The sequence below is a fragment of the Pezoporus flaviventris genome, unplaced genomic scaffold (assembly GCF_033815535.1).
Source record: "Pezoporus flaviventris isolate CSIRO_AGI_PZ_B2104156 unplaced genomic scaffold, CSIRO_AGI_Pfla_v1 ptg000184l, whole genome shotgun sequence".
Lineage (NCBI taxonomy): Eukaryota > Metazoa > Chordata > Aves > Psittaciformes > Psittacidae > Pezoporus > Pezoporus flaviventris.
Genome location: NW_026892732.1, coordinates 726,131 through 753,953, shown reverse-complemented (window position 1 = coordinate 753,953; position 27,823 = coordinate 726,131). Strand labels below are relative to the sequence as shown.

General features: G+C 59.0%; 1 protein-coding gene across 1 annotated transcript; it reads right to left on the bottom strand.

Annotated features, from left to right (window-relative positions):
- Window positions 1-1,123: 1,123 nt before the first annotated feature.
- NUDCD3 (NudC domain containing 3) lies at window positions 1,124-27,111 on the bottom strand. Its single transcript, XM_061440927.1, has 6 exons — window positions 26,847-27,111; window positions 25,179-25,456; window positions 11,012-11,144; window positions 7,055-7,198; window positions 1,482-1,670; window positions 1,124-1,297 (listed from the first exon to the last, which is right to left on the bottom strand). The coding sequence occupies exons 1-6, from the start codon at window positions 27,042-27,044 to the stop codon at window positions 1,187-1,189; spliced, it is 1,053 nt and encodes a 350-aa protein (XP_061296911.1). The 5' UTR covers window positions 27,045-27,111; the 3' UTR covers window positions 1,124-1,186.
- Window positions 27,112-27,823: the final 712 nt, after the last annotated feature.

Genomic DNA, 27,823 nt, shown 5'->3' with positions numbered 1-27,823 from the left:
GCCTTCAGTGCCAGAGCCCTTCTGCGGGGGGGGACAGCTCTGTTTTGAGGACACACACACACAAGAGGCCACGGCAGCTGCAGGGCCTGGCTGGGGGGAGGCCACACACACACCGCGGTGTCCATTCCCCCCCCCCCGGCCGTAGGCGCCCATCACCGTGGCCGATGCGGGGCGCGGGCAGCGGGAGCCCCCCCCGGGCGCGGGTGGGCGGCTGGCGGCTGGCGCTGCCGTTGCCATGGGGACCGTGGGCGGCCGGGGGGGGCCAGGGGGGCTGCGCCGAGCCTGGTTCTATTTGTGCATTGCCACAGCGCGGGGGAGCCGGGGCGGGGGGGGGCAGGGACAGGGATGGGAGGGGGGGAGCAGAGGGGCGAGACCCCGAGGTTGGCACCCCCAACGTCACCAAGCACCCGGCGCCCACCCCGACAAACCCAACCAACCGCCCCCCCCGTTATCCCAGATCCACCCCCAAGGACCCCAAAATCCAGCCCTGCACTGAGACTCCCACCTGTAGAGCAGGACCCCCCCGGTGTGTCCCTGTGCTGGGGGGAGCCATGTTCCCCCTCGTGTGGTGGCACCGAATCACTTGCAGGCCCCACGCTCAAGAAACGTGTTTATTGCAAACCAAGGGGGGCCGGGCGGGTGTAAGGGGGGGGCAGGGACCCCCTCGCCACAGGGTGGGGGGCAGTGGGAAGCTGCAAGCACAGGCTGGGGCTGGGCTCCCATCCCAGACCCCACAGCGCTGTTGGTATGGAAGGGCTGGTGGCCACTGGGGCCTAGAAGCCTCCTGCCAGGGATGCCCCCCATGGTGTAGGTGCTCCCCACTGACCTCCAGCCCCATCCCGGCAATGGGGTGAACCCAGGAGAACACACACACCCCCCCCCCCCCCGGTGCTGGCTGGGGCAAAGCTGCCCAATGGCAGGGCAGGGAGGGTTCCGCCATCCTGAATCCCCAACAGAAGCATCCTCATCCCTCAGGAATAACGATTGTGTCACCCAATGAGCTCGGTCTATTCCACAACACAGGAGAGCGCGCGGCAGCAGAGGTGAGGGGAGAAGGGTCCCAGTGCCGGTGGCCGCGGTGATGGGACGTGGATTCGGTTCACACTGCGGCGCCGGGGCCGGTACCAGGGTGATGGGGCTCCCCCGGGGGCTCCTCCTCCTCTCCCCGCTTCCTTTGGTGCCGCTGTCAAAACTGCACAGCGCCGGGGGAGATGTTGAACATGGAGGGGTCGAACTTCTGGCCGCGGAAGGGGGAGCCCTCCGTGTCCCAGCCCTTCTTCAGCATCTCATGCACCTTCTGCACATAGAACATAGGCTCCTGTCAGGCCAGGGCTGATGCACCCCACCCAGCCACACTGTGGGGTCAGCAGCAGCACCCCTTGCCCTGGGTGAGGGACGCAGCCACCCCGAGCAGCAAGGTGAGGCTTGGGGGTGTGCCCATCACCAGTGCCCCACGGTGGTGGGGGGCAGGCAGCACCTACCAGCTCATGGCTCTGGGGTTTGCCCTGCAGCTTCTGGTGGTAGTCGAAGGTGAGGCGGTCCAGCACGGCGTGCTCCTCCTCATCCACTGTGGCCATGGAGCGCTCCTTGTTGATCTTGTCGATGTCGATCTGCTCCTCGCCCTCCAGGATGGCATTCCACCAGTACTCATCCCCCTTGTTCAGGTTGATCTGGGGGTGAAATGTGGGTCAGAGAGCAGGAGAGGAGCCCCTGGGATGTGGTACCCCCACTATGAGCTCAGCTATGCCCAGGCATCACTCCAAGCCAGAACCACCCCCGTGTGCTGGGCTGCACCCCCAGAGCAAGCAGCAGCTCAGGGAGGGGATCCTGCCCCTCTACTGTGCTCTGGAGAGACCCCCCCCACTGCAGCCCTGATCCAGCTCTGGGGCAGCAGCACAAGAGGGACATGGAGCTGTTGGAGGGAGGCCAGAGGAGGCCACAGAGCTGCTGCGAGGGCTGGAGCAGCTCTGCTCTGGAGCCAGGCTGAGAGAGCTGGGCTGGGGCAGCCTGGAGAAGAGAAGGCTCCTGAAGGGGAGACCTGAGAGCAGCTCCAGTGCGTGAAGGGGCTGCAGGAAAGCTGGAGAGGGGCTTTGGACAAGGGCCTGTAGGGACAGGCCAAGGGGAATGGCTTTAACCTGCCCGAGGGGAGACTGAGATGAGCTCTTAGGCAGAAGCTCTTCCCTGTGAGGGTGCTGAGGCGCTGGCACAGGGTGCCCAGAGAAGCTGTGGCTGCCCCATCCCTGGCAGTCCTCAAGGCCAGGTTGGACACAGGGGCTTGGAGCAAGCTGCTCCAGTGGAAGGGGTCCCTGCCCGTGGCAGGGCTTGGAGCTGGAGGAGCTTTAAGGTCCCTTCCAGAGCAAACCAGGCTGGGATATGATGTGATGAAGCGGCCCTGCCCGGCAGAGTGTGCGGCTCCCACCACTGCAGTGCCATCATTCCACATTCCCCTGGCCCAGGAGCCCTCATGTGGGTGACAATGAAGGTGAAGATGCCACCACTGGGGCATTCCAAACCATGACCCCCAAATGCCTTGATCTGATTTTGCCAGGAGAGGTGGGCTCCTTCCTCCCGTGTTATTCCAGCACTAATCCCAGCAGCGAGGAAGGTTTATGGCGTTCGTCAGCCTCTGCAAAGCCATCAATAAAGACGGACAATGCAATCTACCCAAACCTCCCTGGAAGCTCCACAGCTCTGGAGGGGAAACGGGGGCAGCCCTTAAAGGTGCGGAGCTGGTGTCTGCAGCGTGAAGAGAAAAACCAGTTAACACTGGAGGGGGTGGCTGGGCCTTATCTTGGGGGAGCAGATGTAAAACATCCCAGCTCGGGAAGGCATTCACTTTCCCAGTCACACAATGTGTTTGCTCTCCTCTGAACTGCACAGCTCCCCTTCGGAGGGGAGGAAAAGCCACTGCGGGTTTGCCTGGGGGCTTCCCAGACTGGGGCAGGCAGGTGGAGGAACGCCGAATTCCCCATGGAATGCCATCTCCTGGGAAGCAGGACAAGCCATGGGGCAGCAGTAGCCCCACACCAGCGTCAGGAGCACACTCTGCTCCTGCAGAGGAGCACTCCTCTGCCCACTGCTGCTCCTCAGGCTTTCAAGCAAGAGGGATGAGATGAAACCAATAGGATGGGATGTCCCCACAGAGCTGAGCTCTCAAGGCATTGCTGCTGTCCCCACCAGAGCCAACCTGGCAGCAGAGGGATGAACGGATGCCAGAAGACTCCATGGCTTGTCAGCTATCACCCCACCTCCAACCCAGAGCATCAGGGGAAGGAAACCCCATCCCAAATCCTGACCCCACTGAATTCCCTTCCATCCCTGGTGCCCTGCCACTGTCTCCACCACCAGCAGGCCCCAGGGAACCCACGGAAGCATGGACCAGGTAGATCCCCTCATCCACCGTCCCTCAGGGGATCCTTTCCTCCCCCTGTCCCACACGTAGCCCTCACTTTATGGACTACATGCCACTTCCCACCCTGACAGGAAGATGGAACTATTCATTCCCTTAGCAGTACTTCTGTGGTGCTCCTCCTGCATGTGGAGAATTTGCTCATCCCCCTTTATTCCACGTGGAGAGATGGAAAAGTGGGACTTGCTCCCAGGTGGGATCTCCATTTTCTGATGTGAGGCTCTGAAATGCCAGCAGGCCAGGGCAAAGTTCTCCCTCTACCACCCTGAGTTTGGGGCTTTGTGGCTGGAAGCAGTGCTGGAGCACTTGCCATGGACAGATCCAGCCTCCAGCATGGAAGCACAGGCTCAGATTGGTTTCTCCAAGATGTCCCTGCCAACGGCCTCTGTTGATCCAGCCCATTACTTGGTTGGGTGCCTGCAAGAGGTTGTAGTGATGGAGATACAGGCCGGAGCCTCGCCAAGAAGGTTGAGGTAAGGAAAGCCAAGAGCCTATGGCAGAGCCCCGGTCTCAGCCCAGGCAGGGGGATGTCCTGCAAATCCCACCCATGGCGAAAAGCTCTGGCACGCTCCTGACAGGCTCCAGGAGGGAGCAGAGGGGAGGGAACAAGGACAAATCTCAACCTCATTATGTTCCTTACTTTGATTTGCCTATGCTTGAAGCTGAACCTATGAGTTTCCCAGACAGGACCTCTGGGGTCCTAGAAATGCCCATGGCCATGAACCAGAGGAAGGATCAGGTCCCTGCGGCGTGCCCGGGCTCTCGGTCACACTGCGGCTCTGCTTTCCCAGCTGGCAGGTCCCAAAGGGCCTCCTGGGCTGCAGGGAGGCCTTTACCCCATAGCCCAGGGGGCTGCAATGAGTACAGATGAGCTCAAAGCCCACATGAGACTTTAAGGGATCCTCCAGTGGCACAAAGAGGGTGACAGATGTCACCGGTACGCACACAGGGTCATGTCACAGCTCCACACCCTGCCAGGAAGCTCATGGCCCTTTGGTGCCAGTGCTGGCCTTTGTCACAACATGAGGTTTCCTCTTGGATACTAAATACCTTGTCAGAGCTCCAGAGATGCTGTCAAGGGAAATAAGTCTTAGAGAAACAACCTCTCACCACCTGCTTTCCTTTGGGAACAACAGCAAAGTCAGTGGGAGATGTTTGGGGAAGTGACGTTCCCTGCAGGATGCGGAGCGCAGGACAGAGGGAGAACACCACGGGCTGTTATTACCTCGGCTTTGCAGCTCACGAGATGACAAGCCCACGACTGTGATCGCTGTTCAAGGCAGGACTTGGTGACAAAAGTCCAAGTGTGGATAACCAGTGCTGGGGAGGAGGAGCAAGAGAGGGAACAGGGGGAAAGAATCCTCAGCCACAAAAATAATCCCCAAGCAAGCGCGTTGTGCACAACACCCAGCCGGGACTTCTAAAAACAGCTTGTGTGGAGTTATTTTAACCTCACTTTTGACAAGCGAGCGGGTGTGCCACAGAAGGGAGAGCACAGGGACTACACCCGGGACCAGGGCTTTGGCACGGGCCTGGGATGGGATCCTGAGCAGGAGGATGTGTGGACAGAAGAGCCTGGAGCGCACAGGCATCCCGGTGATCACTGACACGCCTGCAAGAGTGCGCAGGACCCAACAGCCTCTCTGCACAGAACTGGAACCTTCCCAGATGGACAAGAGCAAGCAGGAGAGATCTCACCTCCTCGGCACATGGATCAAGCTGCGCCCGCAGGGATTGCCTCAACTCGCATCACAGACCACAGGAACATGAGCACATAGGGGCTTTCCTCTGGACACAGCCATTGAGGTGGCCCAAGCAGTGTCCAAGGTGGCCAGGATGTCCTCGGATGACTCCGTGCTGGCACTTGGGGAACTCAGTTTCAGCTGTTAATCCCCCCTGCCCCAGGTCCCCGGGGAGGGAAGCCCGGTACCACCTCAGAGCATCCTGCAGGACCAAGCCACTCCTGACCCCACACACGGAGACGCACAATGTATGGACACACAAATTCAGGAACAGGAAGGGCCCGTGAGCCCTGTGAGCCTCCAAGTGACCACACGGGTCCTGTCCAGGCCCACAGGCACTGAACGGAGCAGTTCATTAACACATGGCTGGGTGTCTCCTGATGAATGGATAGGGAGGAATCACAAACCACTTTTGGCTACTCAGCGCATGGGAAAAGGAGATGCTCTTGGACGAGAATTACTCACTCTGCTCCAGTTACCTACAATTCTTCAAGCGAAACTCCATCCCACCATCAATATGTTGGCAGCCAGCTGGAGCCTCACAACCCTGTGCTCGCGCTAACAGGAGGCGGGACCCAGCTCAGGGCTTGGAGGTGATGGGACTGCTCCCCACACTGCCCCAAGTCTCGTTCCATCTGCCTGCCACTTCCATCCTGCTCCCATCCTGCTCCTCTGGCACCGGCTATTCAATAAACATCACGTCCCTTACTGATCCTCAGAACACGCACCAGGGATTCTCAGCAGTCACCTGCTGGGCCACCTTCTCTTGACCAAGTTTACTCCTTCCCAGGATTGTTTCTCTTCCCAGATCAGCTAATTTTCAAGAAGCTTAAGAACACTTTAAGACACAGGTTAATGATGCCACTGCCTCCTTTTTCACATGGCCTAATGGAGCTGGAGAAGCTCCTCTCTCTTGGTAGCAGTCTGTCATCCCCCGCTACATCCACACGGACATGTAATGGCCCCAAAACTCAAACAGGAATTTGGCAACTGTTTGACACTTGAGATCCCAGGCTGACGGGCAGCAACACAACCCCCAGGCCAGCTTCAGCCAGAAACACAACTCACAACCTCAGCCTGTTGAGCACACCAGAAACGAGTGTGTTACCCACCAGTAACACACTACTGGGCAGCCACAGCCCCCAAACCACCTTGAGAGGGAAGATCTGTGGTGCAGGGGCACATGTACACCACAAGCCGTGGTGCTTGCTGAAGGCAGAGAAGGAGCCAGAGCAACTGCTTCAAACAGGGGAAGTTCAGGTTAGATAAGGCAGAAGCTCTCCCCTGTGAGGGTGCTGAGGCGCTGGCACAGGGTGGCCAAAGAAGTGGTAAATGCCCCATCCCTGTCAGTGTTCAAGGCCAGGATGGACAGAGCCTTTGGCAACATGGTCTAGTGTGAGGCATCCCTGCCCTTGGTAGGCGGTTGGAGCTGGATGAGTTTTAAGGTCCCTTCCAACCCAAGCAATTCCGTGATTCTATGAACAGGCATCTGCAGGATACTGGAGCAGGACCAGGGCCAGGAGAACCAGAGGACAAAGCCACTGAGGACAGGCAGGCAGCACCAGTGCCACGGTGCAGTGCCATGGCCTCTCTCTGCCAGCAGACCTCATGTGCTGGGATGAGGGGACAGTGACCACCTCTAGATAACTGATGTGCTCCCACCACTGCAGGCTGCAGCTTGGGAACCCTCCTCACCCAACCCAAAGGCTGTGCTGCTCTGCCAGCTTGCTCAGAGGGGCAGCTCAGGAGCCAGAGACAAGGCACAGCACACAAAGGGCAGAGTGAGCTGGATGTTGGAGAGGGAAAGCCAGACCATGTCCAGACCTGGCTCAAACTTCCGGCTGCTTCAGTTTTCCAGCCAAGCCCAGCAGAGCTGCAGGCCTTACCAAAGAGAGCCCCTTACCAAAACACACTTCCCTGGCTCCAGGCTCCAGAGGGAACTCTCCGTGTTGATCTTGTGGGTGAGTTTCCCTTCCATGAGGACGTGCGGGCTGCTCCCCTCCAGCACTGCCACACGAATTGTGCTGCTGCTAATATCCACAGACACCTGGAGACACAGAGAGAGAGGAAATAAGCAGGGAGGCTCCTGTTTGCCCTCTTGCTGTGCTACGTGGGGTGCAGGGTCAAGTGCACTCGGTGGGGATGAGAGAGAGAGAGAAGAGCTTTCAGCCTCATGTGTAGCAGGAGCCTGGGAATCCTGCTGTCATTTCTCAGCGTGCAGCAAGAGCTCGGAGGAGAAAGAAAACCTCTCTGGGATCAGAGACTGCAGGGCCCAGCGGATGGAGCCCCAGAAGGATACCAGGCAGCTGGTTCTGCCACCATGGCTGCCCCGTGCCTCAGTTTCCCCACAGAGAAACCCAGCAATGGCTACAAGTCTCCTCCACACAGTGCTCACAGGCTGGATGCCCACTTGCTGTGAGCCAGCTCTGCAGGAGCACCGTGGGTGCCCAGCATCACTGTGACAAGCTGGCCACGGCTGGGTGTCTTCCTGGGGGCTGAGCGCTTCCCTGCCCAGCAGGAGCCACCCAGGGATCTCTATATGAGCAAGAGCAGCAGCAGCTTGTCCCTTCTGCTGCACCGCACCACAAGCTGCCGGAGGCAGGGCGGGCTCAGCCCAGGCCTCCCAGCGGGGTGCAAGGAGGGGATGCTGCAGCCCAGCTCCCTTCTCCCTGCTGCGGGGATGAGGGGAAGAGGCAGCTCCGTCCCCAGGAACAGGGCCAGCTCCTGCCCGCAGCAGCCATATGGGGAACCCTGCTCCGACCTGCCGCGGAGGTGACATGCCTCTCCCCTGGGGAGACAGAGGCAGGCTGCAGCTTTGCTGCGCCGCACGCAGAACCTCCCTCTCCAGAGAGACCATCTGCTCCCTGCTTTCCCTTTTGGTCCTGAGCTGCTGCCAGCAGAGCCCGAGCCAGGCCTGGGGACTGAGGGAGGACCTGGCCGGGAAGGGGCAGGTTGGTGGCCCCCAGCGCTGCCCCGTCTCTGGACCAAAAGGAGGAGACTGCGGTGAGATTTGCCTGCATTCTCTCCCAGAGTTCCCCCAGATCTTCCTCCTGCTCTGCAGATCTCATTTGAAATGTTATTACATTATCCATTACCTAGGAGATTTCCAGCAGCTCACTAGCTCCACGCAGGCAAGAGACAGGCAAAGCCGCTCCAGCCGGGTCGGGCACCATGGCTGCATCTGATTGATGCCCCCTAGATAAAGCCCCCAGACCCACTCCGTGTGACAGGGACTTGCCAGAGCTGCAGCACAGGCCTGGATACGCAGCCCAGTGTGACACCGAGCTCCCTGCAGCCAGCTGGGAGCAGGACTACGGTGCCACAAGATCAGGGAAGGGACATGAGCTCCCTTGGGATCTCCCTGGCACATGGCTGCAGACAGCATCTGGATGGGAACCATCTCCAGAGAGGCTGCAGCACAGAGCAGCTTTCTCCAGCCCAGAAGCAAGGTGTGGGGATGGGGCTCTGCTCCCTGCCACCACTGACTGCCCTGGACCCCGGTCCCTGGTCAGGGATGCTGACCCCAGGCTCTCAGCACAGCCTTAACTGAGGGCAGGAGGCAAGGGTAACACTGGCTTCTACCTGCAGGCAGCACAAAGCCCCCCTTGGCACCCCAGGCCTCCAGGAGCAGTGATGGGAGCACAACGTGCATCACCAGAGAGCCGTGACCCACCTTGGGTGGAGAGACGTGTCCAAGAGGACTTGTGCACACACAGTGGTGCCCACTGAGTGCAGGCTTTGGTGCACGTGGCAGCTTCTCAGATACCTTGGTGGGGTTTCACCCCACCTCTGCCCAGCATCCCCACTCCATGGAAGGATGGCTGGGCTCTTTGAGGGGCTGCCCTTCCTCCCCAACTCCCCTCACCTGACCTGCCCCATCCTGCCCTGTACAGCCCCAAAACCGGGGTTTGCCAGGCACAAACAAGCAGCACCAGACCCTGGGCAGTCGCTGCAGGGAAGCCAAGGGCAATCCCACTGGGAACATGCTGTGCTGGCAGTGCAGCCACAAGCAGTGGCACCCCGTGAGCTCCCCATAAGCACTTCTGCCCCACAAAATGCCACTCATGAGGGGACCCGGGTCTTGGCTCTGCCCTGGTTTTGCACCACGGCGGTTTCTGCGCACGCTAAAACACCCACATCACCCGGGAATCCAAAGGAGCAAAGCCCGAGCTCTGAAGGTGTCCAGCCGGGCTCCTGCGGCCAGGCACACACAGTGCTCACTGACATCATCTTGGCTTAAGTGCTCAGGGAGTGCTCAGCCCCGCGGGCCCCTGTTGTTCCTGTAAGTAGATCAGCGAGGTGGGGAGCACAGGGGAAGATGCTCCCACCCACCCCATCACCCGTTCCTGCTCCACGGGCACTTTTTTGGAGCTCCATACAAGGAAACCTTAAGCTCTCCCGAGTGTAAATGTGCCATAGCAACAGCCTGAATCCAAAAAAGTGTCAGAGGGAAGATTCTGAGCAGCGTTAGAGCCGGGCGCGCTCTGAGCCCGCGACCAAACCGGGGAGAGTTTTAATCTCGCCTTGGCAGGCAGAAGCCAAAAACCTGATCATCTTTACAGAAGATGAAGGTGTGCTGCTGAATGCAGGCGAATGATTCCTTCCTGCAGGAACCCACGTCCATTCAGCTTCGAAATGGCTCTGACCCACCTGCTCTGGCCCATGACCCATCTGCTTCCAGCCCCCTGCGACTGGGGGAGACTTCAGAGAATCAAGTCTCGAGTCAAGGGAAGGTCAGCAAAACACATCCTGGCCCTGCTCCTCCTGCTCCGGCGAGGCCCCTATGCCTCTGAGTGGCAAAGGACAGGGCAGGCAAAGCCTCATGGGCTTCTGTTTTGGCAAGGACACAACTTCCCCGGTACAAAGAGCACGTCCCTGGGCAGTGAGAAGCATCATGGTGGCAATAGGATGCAGAGGGATGGAACATCCGCCTGGATACCCCTGAATCCTTCCAAGAAACAGTCTGGGTTTGTTTTGGAGACCCACTGGGAGCAATGCACCTCCCAGTCCCCTGCTGTCCCCATGGCAGCCGTTTGCTCCCTCACCCCTCCGGTCCGGGTTGCTGCTGCCAATTACACTCTTTTGGCATGATCCGGAGCTGTGTAGGTTGGAGCTGGTGAACAAACCCAAGCGTACTCATTTCAGCTGCCCTGGAAGCTGAACAGGACAGGAGGTGGGGAAGCAAGGACTTCCCAAATGGAAAAATACAGAATCAGCCATGGGGAGGGCAGCACTTGGGAAAGACAGGATAGTTCAAACATCTGAGTCCAACTAAAGCCAGACACGGGCACCATGGGCACCATGAGTCCCTCGCCGGGAGGGGACAGAAGCGGGGAAGAAAAGCTGATGTGACAGAGAAGGAAAGTCCCTGTCTGAGCCAAGGAGGAGGGTGAGAACCCCCTGGCCATACAGGCTGCCAGGGAGAGGGGCCCCAGCTCCTTCCACCCGGAGCAGTTCAAGTCTCCCACAGGCTGAGCCCGAGTGCCAGAGGAGCTCTTCCAGCAGCTCCCACTTGCAAACAAGAGGCAGGAGACACGCCAGGCCAGAGGGAGCACTGGGGAAGGAGCATCCATCCCCAGCCAGGCTCAGAAACCCGCGTGCACCTTTGCAGTCAGTGGAAGCAGAGAAAGAAAGTGCCACGTGGTGCCAGGGAACCCGCCAGGGCTGGGGCAATGGGACGCTGCAGTCCCAACAGCAACACAGGCAGGCTGGGTCCATACACATAGCACCACAGAAAAAGGCACAGCCACATCGTCCTCCTTGCGTATGAAGGAGCCTCCTGCTCTAAGCGCAGCTTGCTGGGCAAGCTGGGCACCTGAGGGAAAGGGAAATGCTGGAAGACACACCATTAACACTTTACCTGTCTGCCTTTCACAATGTGCTTGGGCACAGGCACTTTAATCTCCAGGTCACTGTAGTCTTGGGACCAGGAGTAGTTCTCTCGCACAGCTCCGTTGTAGCTGTCGGGGTTTGTCTGGAACTGTTCCTGTTTCCTGGAGGGGGAGAAACGGGTGACATGGTAAGTGTCGGAGGGAGCAGAGCCTGGGAAGAGCAGCAAACCGGAAAGTAGGATACATGAAGCAGAAAGGGAGGACCCTGTGAGCTCCCTGCGAGCTGGGTTTACCATAAGAAACCAGAGCCGGTTGTCCTCCTCCTGATCTTAGTGTGTTTGGGAAAATCCCAGCTGGAGGGAGACGGGCACAGAGGTAATGGAGCTGAGCTCCACGAACCCTGGGATGTGACAACCCATCTTGAGCAACACTTGGTGCAAACTGCCACATCTAGCTGAGGAAACCTGAGGAGGATGAGGAGGTGGTTGTGGGGATAGGATGGGGCTTATCAGATCAATAAGCGATAATCAATACAGTGTTTGCAGACAAGACGTGAGATCTCCATCACCCCACGTCCCTTCGAAAAGGCAGGCTGAGGATCTATTCCACCGAAATCTCCCGGAGAAGGCTTTCAAATCAAACCAAACCCTTCCTAAAGATAGCTGCGGTGCTCACAAAAGGCAGAGTTATTTTAAAGTGTTTTGCTATGTACCTAAGCCTCCAATCTGGAGCTCTACAAACACGGGGCTGCAGAGCGTTACATAAAGGGGAGACGGGGACGGGTGGCCCCGGGGACCGCATCGCCCCACTGGCACCCCCCGCTGAGGGGCCCTCGCCGCACGGGCGGGGGTGGCCGCGCTGCAGCACCCTCTGCATTACGCACGATCCATGGATTTTAATTAAATGAGAGCCAAGGCGGTCGAGGGGGCTGCGGAGGGGCTGCGGAAACAGCCCTCCCCTTTCCTGTTGTTCTGATGTATTCGCAGCGGGCACCGAGGGTTTTACCGGCTCCGTTACAACCCCCCGTGCCCCGCAGCGGGCGTTGAGCCAGTTCCCATCACAGGCAACGCTGGGGTCTGGAAGCACCCGCGGGCTCCCGGCCTCCAGGGGGGGATTTGGGAGCAGGGGAAGAGCATCTTTTTTTCAGGCATCTTGGCCTTGCCTGGCGGTCGCCCATTGGGTGCCCATCGCCATGGAAACGGGGTTGGCATGGCAGCGCCGAACCGGTGCTGGCGTGCGGTGGCTCCAGCTGCCGGCTTCCAACCGCCCCCGGATGGTGGGAGTCGAACCGGCTGGAGGGCGAGAGCGGGAATGGTGCTGGAGAGCGGGAACGGCACCGGAGAGCAGGAACGGCACCGGAGAGTGGGAACGGCGCCAGGGATGGGGAACGGCGCCGGAGAGCGGGAACAGCACCAGAGAGCGGGATCTGCAGGGTTCTGAAAGGGGAAAATGAGCTGCAGCCCAGACTCAAAGAGTGGTTTGGGCCAGAAGGGACCTTAAAACTCACCCAGCTCCAACCCCTGCCACGGGCAGGGACCCCTTCCACTAGAGCAGCTTGCTCCAAGCCCCTGTGTCCAAGCTGGCCTTGAGCACTGCCAGGGTTGGGGCAGCCACAGCTTCTCTGGGCACCCTGTGCCAGCGCCTCAGCACTCTCCCAGGGAAGAGCTTCTGCCTAAGAGCTCATCTCAGTCTCCCCTCGGGCAGGTTAAAGCCATTCCCCTTGGCCTGTCCCTACAGGCCCTTGTCCCAAGCCCCTCTCCAGCTTTCCTGCAGCCCCTTCAGGCACTGGAGCTGCTCTCAGGTCTCCCCTTCAGGAGCCTTCTCTTCTCCAGGCTGCCCCAGCTCAGCTCTCTCAGCCTGGCTCCAGAGCAGAGCTGCTCCAGCCCTTGCAGCAGCTCCGTGGCCTCCTCTGGCCTCACTCCAACAGCTACAGGTCCCTCTGGTGTTTTGGGCCCAGTGCTGGATGCATTCCACAGTCCTGCCTGCAGCATCTTTCAGTTTGACTGCACCCTCCTTACACGAGAAGCTCCACCTCCAGGCTCAGTGGCTGCACGGGCCGAGGCAGAGCTCACCATGCTCCTCCCAAACCTGCCAGCAAGACACTTCAGGGAAATGATGCCGGCATCCCAAGCGCCAGTGTCTCCCTGAGCTCAAGCAAAGAACCAGACAAGAACCAGCAAATGGCTGTTTCATTCCAGACTGTTCCCCTCCTGCCTTTCTCAGGACAATCTCAAACGCCAAAGGATGAGACAGTGAGCCTGTGCCCGGCCAAGGCATTAGAGCAGATGCAGAGGATCAAAGATGGGCCAAAACCCATCAGCACTTCATAGCACCCCTGTGGAGGTCAGTGTCAATTGTGTTCCTTCCACATGGAAACCCAGGCAAGACTTGCTCTGCGACAACTCTGCTGGACTTCTCTTTGCACAGCATCGCTCCTGAACAAGCATAAGCCTTCCTTCTGGCCCCACCTAATGGGGTGACCTCGTGCGCCAGAACAGGAGCACAGGGGCAATTCGTGAAGGCCTCCATGAATTCCCTGGCCAGAAAACTGCCTGCTCCTGAGCAGACGAGGGTTTGAAATGGTGAACACGGGTCTCAGCCTTGTTAGGCGCCTCTGACAAACAGCTGACAGCTCTACCATCCATCTCCTGGAGGAATTCTTCCTTTCCTGGAGGTTTTCCAGCCAGATCCTTGCCTGGTCCAACTGTGCTTAGCACATGCTGGCGGCAGTCAAGAAATTGGACCCAGCTCCTTGGTTGGGAGGCAGCTCCTGCTTGCACCAAGCTGGGCCACCATGCCGGAGGTGCCTCTCCTGGCCAAAGCCATCCTTTGCGTTGCTTCAACAGCACCACCGTGCAGCAGGCGAGAGAACTTCCTGCACCAACCCCACCGCCAGGACAAAGCCCCGTGCCCAGACCCACCAGGCAAAGACCAAGGCCAAATCCAGAGCACGGTGCGGGTTGGCTGGCGGGAGCACGCCTGCTCCCAGTGCGATGGTCACTGCCACTGGGCCAAGTGATGGCTGAGGACAGGGAGGGTGAAAAAGCATCAGGGTTTGGCACCGTGTGCACTTGGCTGCCGGGTGGTGGGGATGCTGTGGGTGGGTCTGTGTGTTCTGTCTTGTTCTATTTTCGCTCATGATGTGTCATTTTGGGGGAGGTGAAACCTTTAACAATGCTCTGGCGAGAAGCAGCCGATCTGTTTGCCACTCCTCGGAGCCACACGGCTGCGCTGGCACCAGCAGCAGAGCTGCTCCCCTTGCGCAGGGTCGGACCCCAGACGCAGCAAGAGGGGACCAGGACCTGCTGGCAGCATCACCAGGACGTACCATGGCTGAGGCAGAGCTGGACACAGGTTGAGCCACACACCAGGCCTCAACTACACGTTTCTGGGCATTTCTTATCCCAGGATTTCCAGCTCCGTGGGCTGGTGACGCACGATGAGCTGAGTGATGTGGAAACGGTGATAGAGTGATCCTCTCGCTGCGGACACGGCTGAGCGCAGCTCCGTCCTCAGAATGCACCAGCTCCAGCTCCAGCTCTGCAAAAGCAGCACCGGACACAACCCAAGAGCAGGAACCACATGCCGAAGGATTTGATTGAATGTTCTGTGTAAGGAGAAGTAGGGCAGCTCCCTGAGTTCCTCTTTACTGAGGGCTTTTGGGGCAAGAATGCAGAGGTCGAGGAATGGATACAGCAGCACAGGAACAGCCGTCCTTCAGCCCGACGCTGCAGGCTGAGGGTGGGCAAGCCTCATGGGAAAGAGCTAATATGGGCCTAATCCCAAAGGACTTGTTTTTCTCCGTAAAAAGAAGAAAAGATATCCCAAGGATTTTCAGACCTACTTAAGGAATCCAATCCCCTTAGCCTGGAGCATCTCAGCTTTCTGATGCAGGACCCCTGCCCTCTTGGGAAAAGAGCTGATGGAAGTCTGGGACACCAACCTGCCACTCAGGGTCCACCAGGACTCAGGCTGGGGCAGGCACCGAGCTCAGGAGCCTGCGTGCTGCTGGCTCCGTGGATGCCCTCCCGCCACTTGGCATTCACGGAAAGCTTCCTGCGGGAAGCAGCTCCGCTGCTGTTTGCTCTTAGTCAAGGTGAATTATTTAGGCAGCTTTAAGGAAAACGTGTCACACCAGTGAAGTGATGCAGATGTGGAGGTGGGTGGAGAAGAGGAACAGCCACGACAGCTAAAGCCGGGCAAGCAGGACTGGCTGAGGCAGAAGAGGATGATATGGGGAGAAAGCCAGGTCAGTGCTGTGAGGCAACCAACCCAGCATATGCTGTAAGGGGGATCCAGGCCTGCTTCCCTTTGCAAAGCTGCTCCTGAAGGAGGGATTTATAACAGTCCTACCCCACCTGTGCTCTGCCAACACATCCCAGCAGGTCCCACAAGCACATCCCAACACAAAACATCCCAACGCCTCTCCCCTCCACAAGATCTTCCTCTGTTCCGAGTGGGAAAAAGAGGGGAACGGTGTCTTACAGTCCCTCTGCCAGCAAACAGGAGAGAAACCCCACCCCAGCTCTGTCTTTTAACCACTGTCAGAGGCCCCGCGCAATGCATGAAACCTTCAAGCTCAAGAGGTTGCCAAGAATGGAAAGATCTCATTAAGTAATAATGAAGTTCTGAGCAAGTAGGAAAAGAGAGAATCGGGCACAAGACGTCCGCGTGCCTAACCCAGATCGGCAGCAGCCTGCCAGGGAGATGCACCGCGCCGTCAGCCCAGCCAGCGCTCAGTGCTAGGAGCAGGCATTCGGATCAATGCTGTTGCTCCATGACAGCAGCCTGGAGCACGTGGCACCCATCAACGTAACTAATCCCACATCCCAGCGCTGCGATGACTCAAGGAGGCACCAGGAACTGCAGGAAGAGAAGCTGCTGCTGACACGCAAGCACCTGGGCAGGCTGCAGCACTGCAGGACACCCGGCAGCACAGCTGGGCTGTAGCGGAGGGCTTCTTCCCCTTGACGCCTGCCCTGGGTGGGTTTCTCCAAGCCAGAAGCCTCAACGGCAGCTCTGAGTGCCAGTGCTGGCAGCTGTGGTGGGAGAAGGATCCTACCTCCTGCTCGCTGTGGCCTCAATGCCTCTGCCTTGACCAAGGCAGCAGCACTCAGATCTTCCTGTAGCTCACAGCCAGCACTGCTTGGCTCAAAGCATCTTGCTGGACTTCCCAGCACACAGGGAGGATGATGCAGAGGATGGTGAGAGGAGCCATTTGCAGCCTGTCCCCCCCAGAACCTCTGCAGTAAGCTCAGCTCTGCTGCTGCGGGTAGCACAGGGCGGCCACTGTCCTCCTGCCCTGGTGAGAGTCATCACCCAGGCTCCTGCTCCTATCAGACCCCCCTCTCCCCGCTGGGGAAGCAGCCTGAACTACACCTGCACCCAGGCTTCCCAGCACTAACAGAACTGGAAAACACTGCGTGAAGAGCAGGGCAAGGGCCAGCGATGGCAGAGCCCTCCCCGTGTCGCTGTGGAAAGGCCAGGCTCACCCCACAGCACCCACACAATGCTGGAATGCAGCTTTCCAGAGCTCTGGCTCCCAGCCCCTGCTTGCCACCTTGACCAGATGGAAGCTCAAAGCCACCTCAAGCCATGGGAAGGGCCGTGCACCCTCAACAGTTCCTGTCAAGCCCCAGCATGAGCCAGACTACAGGCAAACACCAGCTTTCAAGAAGAAACTGAAGAGGGTCAGACATGGCCTCTGTTCCTCGGGGTACCAAGGCAGGTGCTGGTGCAGCTGAGTAACAGGTAGAGAAGCCGAAAGTTCCACCTCTTCGGAAAGCTGCATTTCCAAAGCTGCAGGGATTGTGTGTGTGGAAAATACCAGGGTTGTGCTCCTCCTGCCAGCGTGCCGCAAAGGAACCTCCCCCCACCTCCACAGTGGCATCAAAACAGCAGCACTGGGGCACTTTGTCTCTCCTGCTTTCGCCCCAGAAGTGCCAAGGCAGGAGGAGCACCACTACGGGCTCTGCGGCCCTCCATCAGGTCCTGCAGGCACTCAGCACTACCCAACAGCTCCCTTTGCATGCAGCACTCCGGTTTAGTAGGTCTTGGGCTCAGCAGTGAGCAGCTGAATACCAAACCCTTCCCTCTTAGAGCTCAATTCATAGCCACAGTCAACAAGCCTCAGGATCCACTTGGATCCACACGGCAGCTCTATGGCTGTCAGTGAGTTCAGCAGTGGCGCAAGGGGAGTCCCGGAGCCCTCCTGACCCTCAGGGCTTCTTCCAGCTCAGGTGTGTATGGGTTGCTGGGGGAGAAGGCCCCAAATCCAGCTGTGGGAGGTCTCCTTCACCCCCAAACCAGACAGAAGCTCAGCAGCAGTCCCCCAAGGATCTACACCCCCACGCACATACTTCCAGGGCTGCAATGCGCAGCATTGGCGGTCCTGCTCTCAAAACCAGACTGACAAATGGAAGCCAACACCTCCTTCTGACCCCCAAACCTCAGGCAGCCCCTGGCCAGGCTCCAGCCTGCAGTGACCACCCTCAGCTCTACAGGAAGTTCTTTTCACCTTCAGGAAGCCTCAGAGCTTCGACTCATCCCCAGGATGGGACCAACAACCAAAACCAGGGCGCATGGAGACACTTTTCCCCTGTATCCCATTGCACTTCTGAGCCCGGCTGACCCTGGGGGCTGCCCTGTATGAGGTGCCCCACAAGACAATGCCTTTATTACTGAACCCAGCAGCCCAAGAGTGAATCCACCCAAGGTGCAGCAGCCGGAATCCCATCAGTCCCAGTGTATGGACTGAGGCTCTGCCCCTCTCCCGGACAGGTAAGAGCCTTCCTCTTTCCCAAGCTCACACACTTCAGGCAAGCTTTTAGCCTTCCCTTTTGGTTTCTGAGTTATTTATGGAGCCCTTCGACAGAGCCAACTTACTGACATTAGGCAAGTTTAAATGCCACTGCCAGCTCTAGGAGCTCCGAAGCGTCATCACCGGAGGGCTGGATTTCACTGGTGCTGGGATATGTAGGTCAAGGACGGAGGACACACCGCTGCTCAGAGGAGCCCCCTGGGACCCTTGGTGTTTGTACAGAGCTGATACAACCATGGGTTTCAGAGGTGTCCTCCGAGACACCTACAGGCAGCCAAACCGGCTCTAATAACACACCACATACAACATAACGAAGTTCAGTTATAGCTCCCCTGGAAAAAAAGGGGGTAAGGCCAAAGAAATCCAATGGGATTGAGTTGTGGAAGCACAGGGCAAAGTGGCCTCTCAGACCCCCACACCGCGGACACCAAGCGGCCAACGGGGCCGTGCCAAACTGGTAGCTTTCCACATTAGGCCACTTCTTTTGGTGGACAACGCAGTGTTAAAAGAAGCAAACAGAAAATGCCACTTTAAATCAGAATCAGGCACATGCTGTCCCAAGCCTCCAGCCCTGGGATTTTCTTCTTGTTAAAAGAAAAATTTATAGGTTTTAATTTAGTTATTTTTGGTCCCAGGACCTAATTTGGGAGCTCAGTACCTTGGTAGGGCAACCAAAGCCCTGAGCAACACAGTGTGTGATGGGAACCAGCGCTCCACTGCTGAGCTCAGCAACCCCGCCACAGGAGCCCCACTCCCCATGAAAGCACTGGGAAAATGGGACCCCAACTCATCCTCATCGGCTGCAAAAGGCTTGTTACAGTCAAGGGCTGCACCAGACACAGGGCCTGGTGGGTCCCACCCTCAGCTCAAGCATTTCAGCCCTTTGAAAAGATGCTTCTGAGCAGCCGAGTTTCCACTGCTGTGGGAGAAGGTCTGTGTGTTAAAGCAGTTCTCCGAGCGGGAAGTCACGGCCTCTCTCTTTGCAACAACCACAGAATCAACTCAGGTGGAAAAGAGCCTTAAAATCATCCAGTCCAACCGTTCCCAGCACTGCCAAGGCCACCGCTAACCCACGGCACTGAAGGCCCTGTCTCCACGATCTGTGCACACCTGCAGGGACAGCGACTGCAGCCCTGCCCTGGGCACCCTGCTCCAATGCCTGAGCACCCTCTGGGGAAGGAATTCTCCTCAGCTCCATCTAAACCTGCCCTGGTGCAGCTTGAGGCCGTTTCCTCTTGTCCCGTCCCCTGTTCCTTGGGAGCAGAGCCCAGCCCCTCCTGGCTCCATCCTCCTCTCAGGCAGTTGTAGGGAGCAATCAGGTCCCCCCTGAGCCTTCTCTTCTCCAGACTGACCCCCCAGGCCCCTCAGCCCTTCCCCATCACACTTGTGCTCCAGGCCCTGCACCAGCTCCGGTGCCCTTCTCTGGCCTCACTCCAGCCCCTCAAGTCTCTCCTGTAGTGAGGGGCCCAGAGCTGAACACAGGATTCGAGGTGCAGCCTCATCAGTGCCCAGTGCAGGGGCACAATCACTGCCCTGGCCCTGCTGCCATGCTAGATGAAAGACTCTGCTTGGCACAGAGGACTTACTTTAAAGTTTCCCCCTTCCTCCAGTACAATCGGGAGACATCCCTCCTAGAAATCAAACAGCCCCACAAGTCCAGCTGCAGCTCCAGGGAAACAGCTTTGGTGTCACCAGGCGAGCTGAGGATTCGCTGCCTTTCTTCCCCGGGCATGCAGTGGAGGGAGATCTGGCCAACATGGGGCTTCCGTGAAAGCTCCCGTTCCCAGCAGCTCCCACCTGAAGAGGTGGTGCTCAGCATTAGGGAGCGCTGGGATGGGAGGAAAAGTGTTTGAGTGATGCCAGTTGACTGGGGGAGGCCCACCCTTCTGGAAGAGGGTTTTATGGCCCCATGAGGACAGCTCATGAGCAAAGAAGTAAGGTAGGAAGTGGGGAACACACAGGCTCTTGCCACCCGAGCATCAGCAAGGAACACCAGAGGATCATGCATTACAAGGAGGAGCATGAAGAAGTGTAAGTGAGAAGCATCCTCGTGCTTCTCACCCATCAGCCTAAAAACAGGCTGAAAGGGAGAAACGGACACAGTAGGAAAACCCCACATGGGTGGAGAAGGAAAAGGGAACCGCTTCCTGCCCCTCCGCCTGCACGGAGACAGAAGCTGCTGCTCAGCTCTTTGCTGGCGGCAGGGGGAAAACAGGGAGGAAACATCACTGCATGCTCGGTCTGTTCTCCTCTTCCCTAAACATCTGCTGCTGCTGCAGACAGGACACAGGGCCAGATGGAGCCCGGCGGTACCGGGTCAGGCCGTTCTCCCGAGGTCTGTCTGGCTCCTGCTTGTGATGGGGGAATTCCCTGCGGCACCTCTGCGCAGCTCCTGAACGCAAGAGGAACGAGAACCAGGACAGACACCGCCTTAAATAAGGATCGGCATCAGCTCCATCTTTCTGGGTCAGGCTGGAAAAACAGCGTGGACTCAGGTGAGCTCCCACCGAAACCCACAGGGATGCTAGGGAAGGAAACCAGTTTAACTGGCTCCTGATCTGGATGGGCCCAGGTAGAGCCAAGTGAACAGGAGCATCCGCACATTCCCTGCCTGTTCGCCTGGAAAATGCTTGAGAGGAGAAAGCCTGGGACAATGCTGCCTCTGAGTCAAACCAAACTAGCCTCAGAGCCAGCAGTGTGCAGTGGTCCCTTGTCTCCACAGCCCTGTTCCTTGCTGAGGCTGATCAGCAGTGAAACTCCCCTGTCCAGCACCCCAAGGCACGTCAGAAAACCCGTCCTTCAAGCACCTCACACGACAAACATCCATCTGGACTTCCAGCAAAGCCAAGCCGGTGCCAAGTCGAATTAGATTCAAACAGGAGCTTCGTGGAAATTTCCCAGGGTGCTGCTGTGTCATCTTGAGGATGCTTCCCGGCATGCCCCACAAAGGGTTAACCCCAGGGCTCGGGGAATGGAAGTGGCTGCTTTCAGGAGACCAGAGAACTGGAGCTCGAGAGCAGTCAGCTCCCCACATTAACATGTTCCAGTTCAAGTTTGCTCTGCCTCTCGCCAGGGACAGTGGGATGGGAAGCACAGAAGTGAGATTTGTAGGTCACTGCTGAGCCACCCGCAAGAGGGATGGCAGAGCCAGCCCCACAGCACAGCTCAGCTGGACATGGGAGCAGCGTGGCTAGGGCCAGGCTGGGGCACAGGCAACGCTGCTGCCTCTTCATCCCCTCCTTCAGCACAGCCACATTGCACGCACAGGGCAAGGGGAGCCTCTTCCCCAGGTCACACATGGCAAGAATCACAGAACGGTTTGGGCTGGAGGGACCTTAAAGCTCAGCCAGCTCCAACCCCTGCCACGGGCAGGGACCCCTTCCACTGGAGCAGCTTGCTCCAAACCCCTGTGTCAAACCTGGCCTTGAAAACTGCCAGGGATGGGGCAGCCACAGCTTCTCTGGGCACCCTGTGCCAGCGCCTCAGCACCCTCACAGGGAAGACTTTCTGCCTAAGAGCTCATCTCAGTCTCCCCTCGGGCAGGTTAAAGCCATTCCCCTTGGCCTGTCCCTACAGGCCCTTGGCCAAAGCCCCTCTCCAGCTTTCCTGCAGCCCCTTTAGGCACTGAAGCTGCTCTCAGGTCTCCCCTTCAGGAGCCTTCTCTTCTCCAGGCTGAACCAGCCCAGAGACCTGCATGGTTTCCTTCAAGGCCCAACCAGCTGTGAACTGCCCTTTCTCACTGCAGTTCCTTCCTACACCCCTCTCTTCCCTCTCCATGCAGCAGGAGGTGGTCAGGCCACAGAGACCAAGGGGTCTCATTCTGCTCTGGTTCAGTGCTGGTGTCCTGCTGGTCCAGTTCCAAGGCTCCACCCGTCCTGGAGGAGCAGAGGGACCAGTTGCTGCCCTGGGTCCCTGCTGTGGAGGTAAGCACCCTTGGGAGGGAACCACCATCTTTTGGGGGAACCCTTCAACATCTGCCCACCCCAGAGGTCCTTCTCCGTGAGACCCCACCTGGGTCCACTGAGTCCAAGGTGGTCTCGAAGACACAGCCCAGAGCAGCTCCGGCTGGAGCAGCCGGGAGGAGGCACAAAGGCTGGATGGAGAAATACATGAGAGTAAGCGTGCACCACAATGCACAGGCTTCCAGAGCTGCTGCTACAAACCCCCTGTCATCACTTCCTGCCAGAATGGGGCTCCCAGGGCATGGGGAGGAGGGCTTTGCTCCCCATTCTGCTCCAAGAAAGAAAGGAGCAGAGGGGAGCCAGGAACCAGAGTCAGAAAGCACAAGCTGAGCCCAGGCCGGGCTGCACAGTGCCACACGTGGGCTGTCGGGCTCTATTTTAAATGCTGTGTGGCAAATATATGCAGGATGAACTCCAAGCTGGGGGAAGGGGAGGGTGCTGGGTGGCGGAGGTGTTCAAAATTAGGAGCTGAGCTCAGGCAAGGATGGCTTCTGGGAGCAGATGGGGGAAGAGCCGGAGCCTGTGCGAGCTGTGTGGCTGCAGCGCCAGCCCCAGCTCTGCACCCCTGGGGTGCACAGCCCAGTGGTGGGGGGCTCACGGGGGCACGATCCCCTCTGCCCCCCCTCGGCGAGGAGGGAGAGCAGGAGAACCTTGATGGCCAGGGAGGGATGCCAGGACACCCAGGGCAGCTGCAAGCTGGGCTGAGGCGGCACAAAGGAGACCTCTGGTCCCCCTGTGCACAGCTTCTGGCACTCAGGTCACCCCAAAGACACCTCACTCCTTGGCACAGTGACGAGCACTGCATCCCCTGCCTTCCACAGGCAGGAAGGTGAAGGACTCTCCTCGCCCCCAGGCAGCCCTCTGCACCCACAAGGCTGGCTTGATTCTGCTCTTCCCTTGTGCATCGACCCTGAAAAAGCTGCTACCACCTCTGCGCTCTGCAAGATGCTCACCACCAGCTCCCCAGCGCCCGGGCACACAGCGAGGCTCTGATGGGAGCTGGCAGATCTGGGCTGGTACCTGCCCTACATTTAGGGAGCAGTCAGGTTGACAGAATGAGCAGGTTTTTATATAGACCTGGGTGGCAGTGGTTTGCTTCCCAGCGGTGGGGGCAGGGGAGAGGGACGTGGAAAACACTTTAGTTTAAGCTTTCCTCTGCATCCCTGCAGCCGGAGCCGCACATTATCCATGCGCCCCTCGTAGCCAGGCTGGTGGCTCCGGGTTCTGCTCAGAAGGGGCTGTGCAGAATTAAGCAGCCGGTTAAATTATTAATAAGCTGTCGGAGGGTGCCCAGGACACCCGCGCCTGGTCCCTGCTGCTTCTCGGGGGGCTCCAGTGCCCCCCACAGGCACAGAAACCAACTGCAGCCGTTTGACAAACCCGGTGCCTTCCCTGCCCTACTTCGAGCCCGCAGACGCCCCCTTCTTCGGGCCTGAAAACCAGGAGCGGGGTTGTGGGGCCGGTGTCACCCACCCAACAGGCGCAGGAGCAAAGGACTGCGAGCGCTTCGCCCCACAGCACGTCTGGGGCAGCAGGAAAGGAAAGGCTAGACTGGTGGGAGAGCAGCCACCCAGCTTTGTGTTCGATGCAATGTCTGTGGGTGCAGAACAGCATCCGAGTGCCTGAACTCTGCCACAGGGCGTTCTCCAAATGTACCAGGGCAGACACTCAGAGCAGGGACAAGGAAAGGGTTGAGCTTTCACAGGACTCCTACCACCTGCAGCAGAAACCGTCCCTGTCAGTTCCAATGTACTCGCTGTCAGACACATCCTGCTCCCGCAACGGCCCTCGGCTTCCTTCCTAACCCCTCCAGTTCCCTTCCCCCAGTCTTGACATCTGTTTTCAAGCACCTGAACACCACTTACAGCAGCTGCTGCCCACAACAAAAGGCTCAAGTGGCATTTTCACATGGCAGAAGGCAAGAAAAGTGGGCTGCAAAGGGGCAGAAGCACTCAGGGCAGCCCAGCTCCCTCCTGCCCCCAGGGGCTTGAGACCCCCCTGTCAATTAGGATAAATCACAGAGACCTGCCTGCTCCAACAGGGCTTTTTTTGGCTCATTCATCTTGTGCTGGGAGAGGTGTCAGACAGTCCTGAGGACAACCTTCCCTCCCCAGGCCAGTGCTGGCGGCAGGACACAGCTTTTCAGGGGAGCTCATTTTTGGCTTCTGGCTTATTTTTATCCTGTGGGATTTGTGTCAGACCTGTGGAGTTAAGCCCAAATCCTTCTCCTCCACCCCATGGCATCAAGTTACTTGGCAGGCCCTTTGCCCAGGAGCAGCCACTGATACCGTTTCCCTTCCCCTTCCACCGGACAGCTGCCACACTTGGGCCCTCCTCTCTGCCACTGCAGGCTCAGACTGCCACAGCCCTGCCACTGCCCCCAAGGGTTTGGTGCTCTGACCATCCCTTCCACACGCCAAGGGCTGACAGCCCCTGAAGTCTGGGCTCTCAATCCTCTCTACCCCTGTAGCGTTGAAAGGATGTGGGGCTCTCCCAGGTGGCCTGCTCTCACTGCTGCTGTGTATCAACTGGCCCAGAGCACAGGGACCACTGGCCCAAGCTGTCCTCCTTGCCACACACCAGTGGGACAGCAGGGACAGACTGCAGCGAGCCCCATAGAGGACCAGGAAAGCAGCAGTGAGTGCACAGAGCTTCAACCATGAGTGACACTGGGGTGGGACAGAGGTGATGTCAGTGATGAGGCAAGCACTGCGTTGGGCTGAGTAGGACAGGAGACTCAGTGGTGTGGGAGGCCCTGAGCAAGGGCTGGGCAGCTCTGCCTCTGCTCCGCAGTCAAGGTGATGCCTGAGGAAGGACCCTGTGCTCAGACACTGGTTCAGAAAGGCCACACCAGCCCACAGGAGCTCCCCTCCTGCTGCACAGCAGAGTCAAGCTGGAGGAAGACTTTGGAACAAGGACATTTCTGTAAATCACAAGGCTTGAAAGCAGCTCATTTTGGCAAAAGAACACAGCTAAAGACAGAACTCTCTGCAGCACCTGACTGAGCTTCAAAGTTGGCCCAGCTCTGAGCAAAGGGACCTCCAGAGGTCTCTGAACCCAATTCTGCTGTGCGTATTTGATGCCGTGCCTGGCCTCGCTGCCTGCCTCATGCCAGCCCTGCCTGCGCTGCCTCGCAGGCATTGCGGGTATCTCATAGCACCCAAGGGGAGTCCGACACCTTACTGCCATGAGAAAAGGGCTACATGATGGGAAGACACCAAACCAGCAGCAGGAAATCAAACCCCTGCCCTCCCATGGGTAAGTACACACTGCCTCCAGCCACTGGAGCCTGCACGGGAGCCTCCTGCAGGGCTGAGCGCCGCAGAGAACAGCAAAGGGTTGTGCACAGGACAGCAAACACCACTTCCATGCTTCTGCCTCCCCCCTGACAGGAGCACAAAGAGAGACCCTTACGTGGGCAGCTCTGCCGGGGCAGCGGCACCCAGGGACTCTGCAGGCACCAGGCTGGGGGCTGCGTCCTGGGCTCCAGCCGACTCCTGTGTCCCTGCAGCTCCTGCAGCATCCGGCACTGGGATGTGCTCTGCTGTTGTCTCTACCTCCACCTCCTGAGCTGCAGCAGGTGGCTTCACTCTCTCAGCAGCCTCCTCCTCCTCCTTCTTTAGCTTTGCCTCCAGCTCTCGGCGCCTCTTCTCGTCATCCTGCCGGGCCATCCGCTCAAAGACTTTAAAAGCCTGAAAGACAAAAAGCAAACCCAGTGGGTCAGCCAGCTGCCGAGCTCTGCTGGAGAAGCCAGGGAGAAGGAGAGGAGAAGCATCACGCATTTGGGGCACTCAGAGCTGTCCCTCCCTCTCTGGACACCACACAGCCCCCACTCCCCACACCGAGCTGCTTCAGTCGGCAACAAAACCAGCTGGTGACTAGCTCAAAAGCCATAAGGCCACGTTGAACAGAGCTCGGGAGAAAGCCCAAGCTCCTGGGAGCCCTTCTGAAATCATGTCCTGGCAGCCAAACTCACATCTGCCTGCAAAGGGGAGAGCAAGGAGCTCCAACTGCCAGCTGGGGAGGGGGCTCCAAGGAGCCAGTGCTCACTCAGAGGCTGTCTGCCAGGCTGAAGCTCGGAGCAAACCTCTGAGGTGCAAACAGGACAAGCTGCCCCAGGAGAAGCTGGAGGACAGCTCACCTGGAGCTCTCAGGCCACACAGGTGGAGGAGCAGAGCCACCTCAAGCCAGAACTGATTGATTAAGGTCAAAGCCATGCACTTGCTCAGAGAAAAGCCATCCCTCCCTGCCCCAGGGTGAGGCTGCTCCCCACTCTGTGTCATCCCACTCTGCAGTCTGCTTCTGGACATGCATGGCTAGCGCAGGCTGGAGGTTCAGTTAGGCCCAGCTCTACAGGAGAGACACTGAAGGCCTGGAGTGAGGCCAGAGAAGGGCACCGGAGCTGGTGCAGGGCCTGGAGCACAAGTGTGATGGGGAACGGCTGAGGGACCTGGGGGAGTCAGATGGAGAAGAGAAGGCTCAGGGGGAACCTGGTCGCTCCCTACAGCTGCCTGAGAGGAGGATGGAGCCAGGAGGGGCTGGGCTCTGCTCCCAAGGAACAAGGGATGGGACAAGAGGAAACGGCCTCAAGCTGCACCAGGGCAGGTTTAGATGGAGCTGAGGAACAATTCCTGCCCCAGAGGGTGCTCAGGCATTGGAACAGGCTGCCCAGGGCAAGGGCTGCAGTCACCGTCCCTGCAAGTGTTCACACACCGTGGAGACGAGGCCTCAGTGCCATGGGTCAGCGGTGGCCTTGGCAGGGCTGGGAACGGTTGGACTGGATGAGCTTAAAGCTCTTTTCCAAACTGGTCGATTCTGTGACTGCCGCCCCCCCGCCGGGCGCCCCCCCCCGCCCCTCTCCACCCCTCGGGCAGGAGCTCCCGCGCTGCCAGGTCCCCATTCCCGGTCTCTCCCAGACCTCTCCCGGCAGACGCGGCCCGGCTCGGATGGGACAAACGCCCTTGGCGAGGCCCAGCGACCGGGACAGCACCGCCCACCGCGGCCTCTGCCTCCTGCCCCGCGGGCCTGAGGCGGAGCAGCGGCGCCGGGAGAGCGCGGCAGGCCCGGGCGCGCCGCCGGTACCTGGAGGGCCATGGCCTGCGCGGCGCCGGGCGGGAAGCCCAGGCGGTCCCCGGGCCGCAGCAGCAGGCGGTAGAAGTCGGTCTTGCGGTAGAGGAAGCCGAAGAGGACGCGCAGGAACTCCTCCACGTTACCGACGTGCTGCAGGATGCCCAGCAGCGCCTGGTCGTACATGTCGGTGAGCGCGGCCGCGGCCTCCATGGCGGCTCCGGGACCGCTGCCACGGCAACCGCGCCCGCCCGCGCTTCCGCTCCGCACCCACACGTGCCCGCCCGGAACCCGCCCCGCGCCCAAACGTTCCGGGCTCCCCGAGGGCCCTGCCCTCGCCTTGGCTGCCACGGAGCCCTCCGCCCACCGACGGCGCCTGTACCCCCCCCTCCCCCCCCCAGCCCCCGGTGCTCAGGGGACGCCTCCGGTGGCATCCGTGGGACCCGCAGAGCCCTCAATGGCAGTGGGACACTCAGAAGTGCCAACTGTCCCGTCCCCCCCCCGCCGTGGTACCCAGGGGAACCCCAGCCCCCCCAAGTGGGGTGCAATGGGACCCCCACCTCACTCCAATACCCTGGGACCCCCGGTAGCACCGTGCCCGCCGCGCTGTGCTGCAAGCCCCCAGGGATCCCCAGCACCCCAAGAGCAGCAGTGGGACCCCTGCCCCACAGCAGCACCCCCCGCGATGTCCCCAGCCCCACTGCAGCCGGCTGTCGGGGGGGCGGCACCCCACCAGCGGCAGGTTTGCTCCAACCTTTTGGACCTCTCGAGTTTTAAGACAATGGAGTTGATGCGCCGATTGACTCCACAACTCGTTAAAGTTGTAAAGTAGGTATGCTTTTATTCAGCGCTGAGACGCACGGGGATAATTCCTCAAAGTCATGCGTACCTCAGTGTTGTTTCCCTGTACATTTATTCTCTAAAGTTATATATATTCATAAGGTTGCACAATACGCCTATACATATTCATGTCCTATCCCCGCTTCGTATTA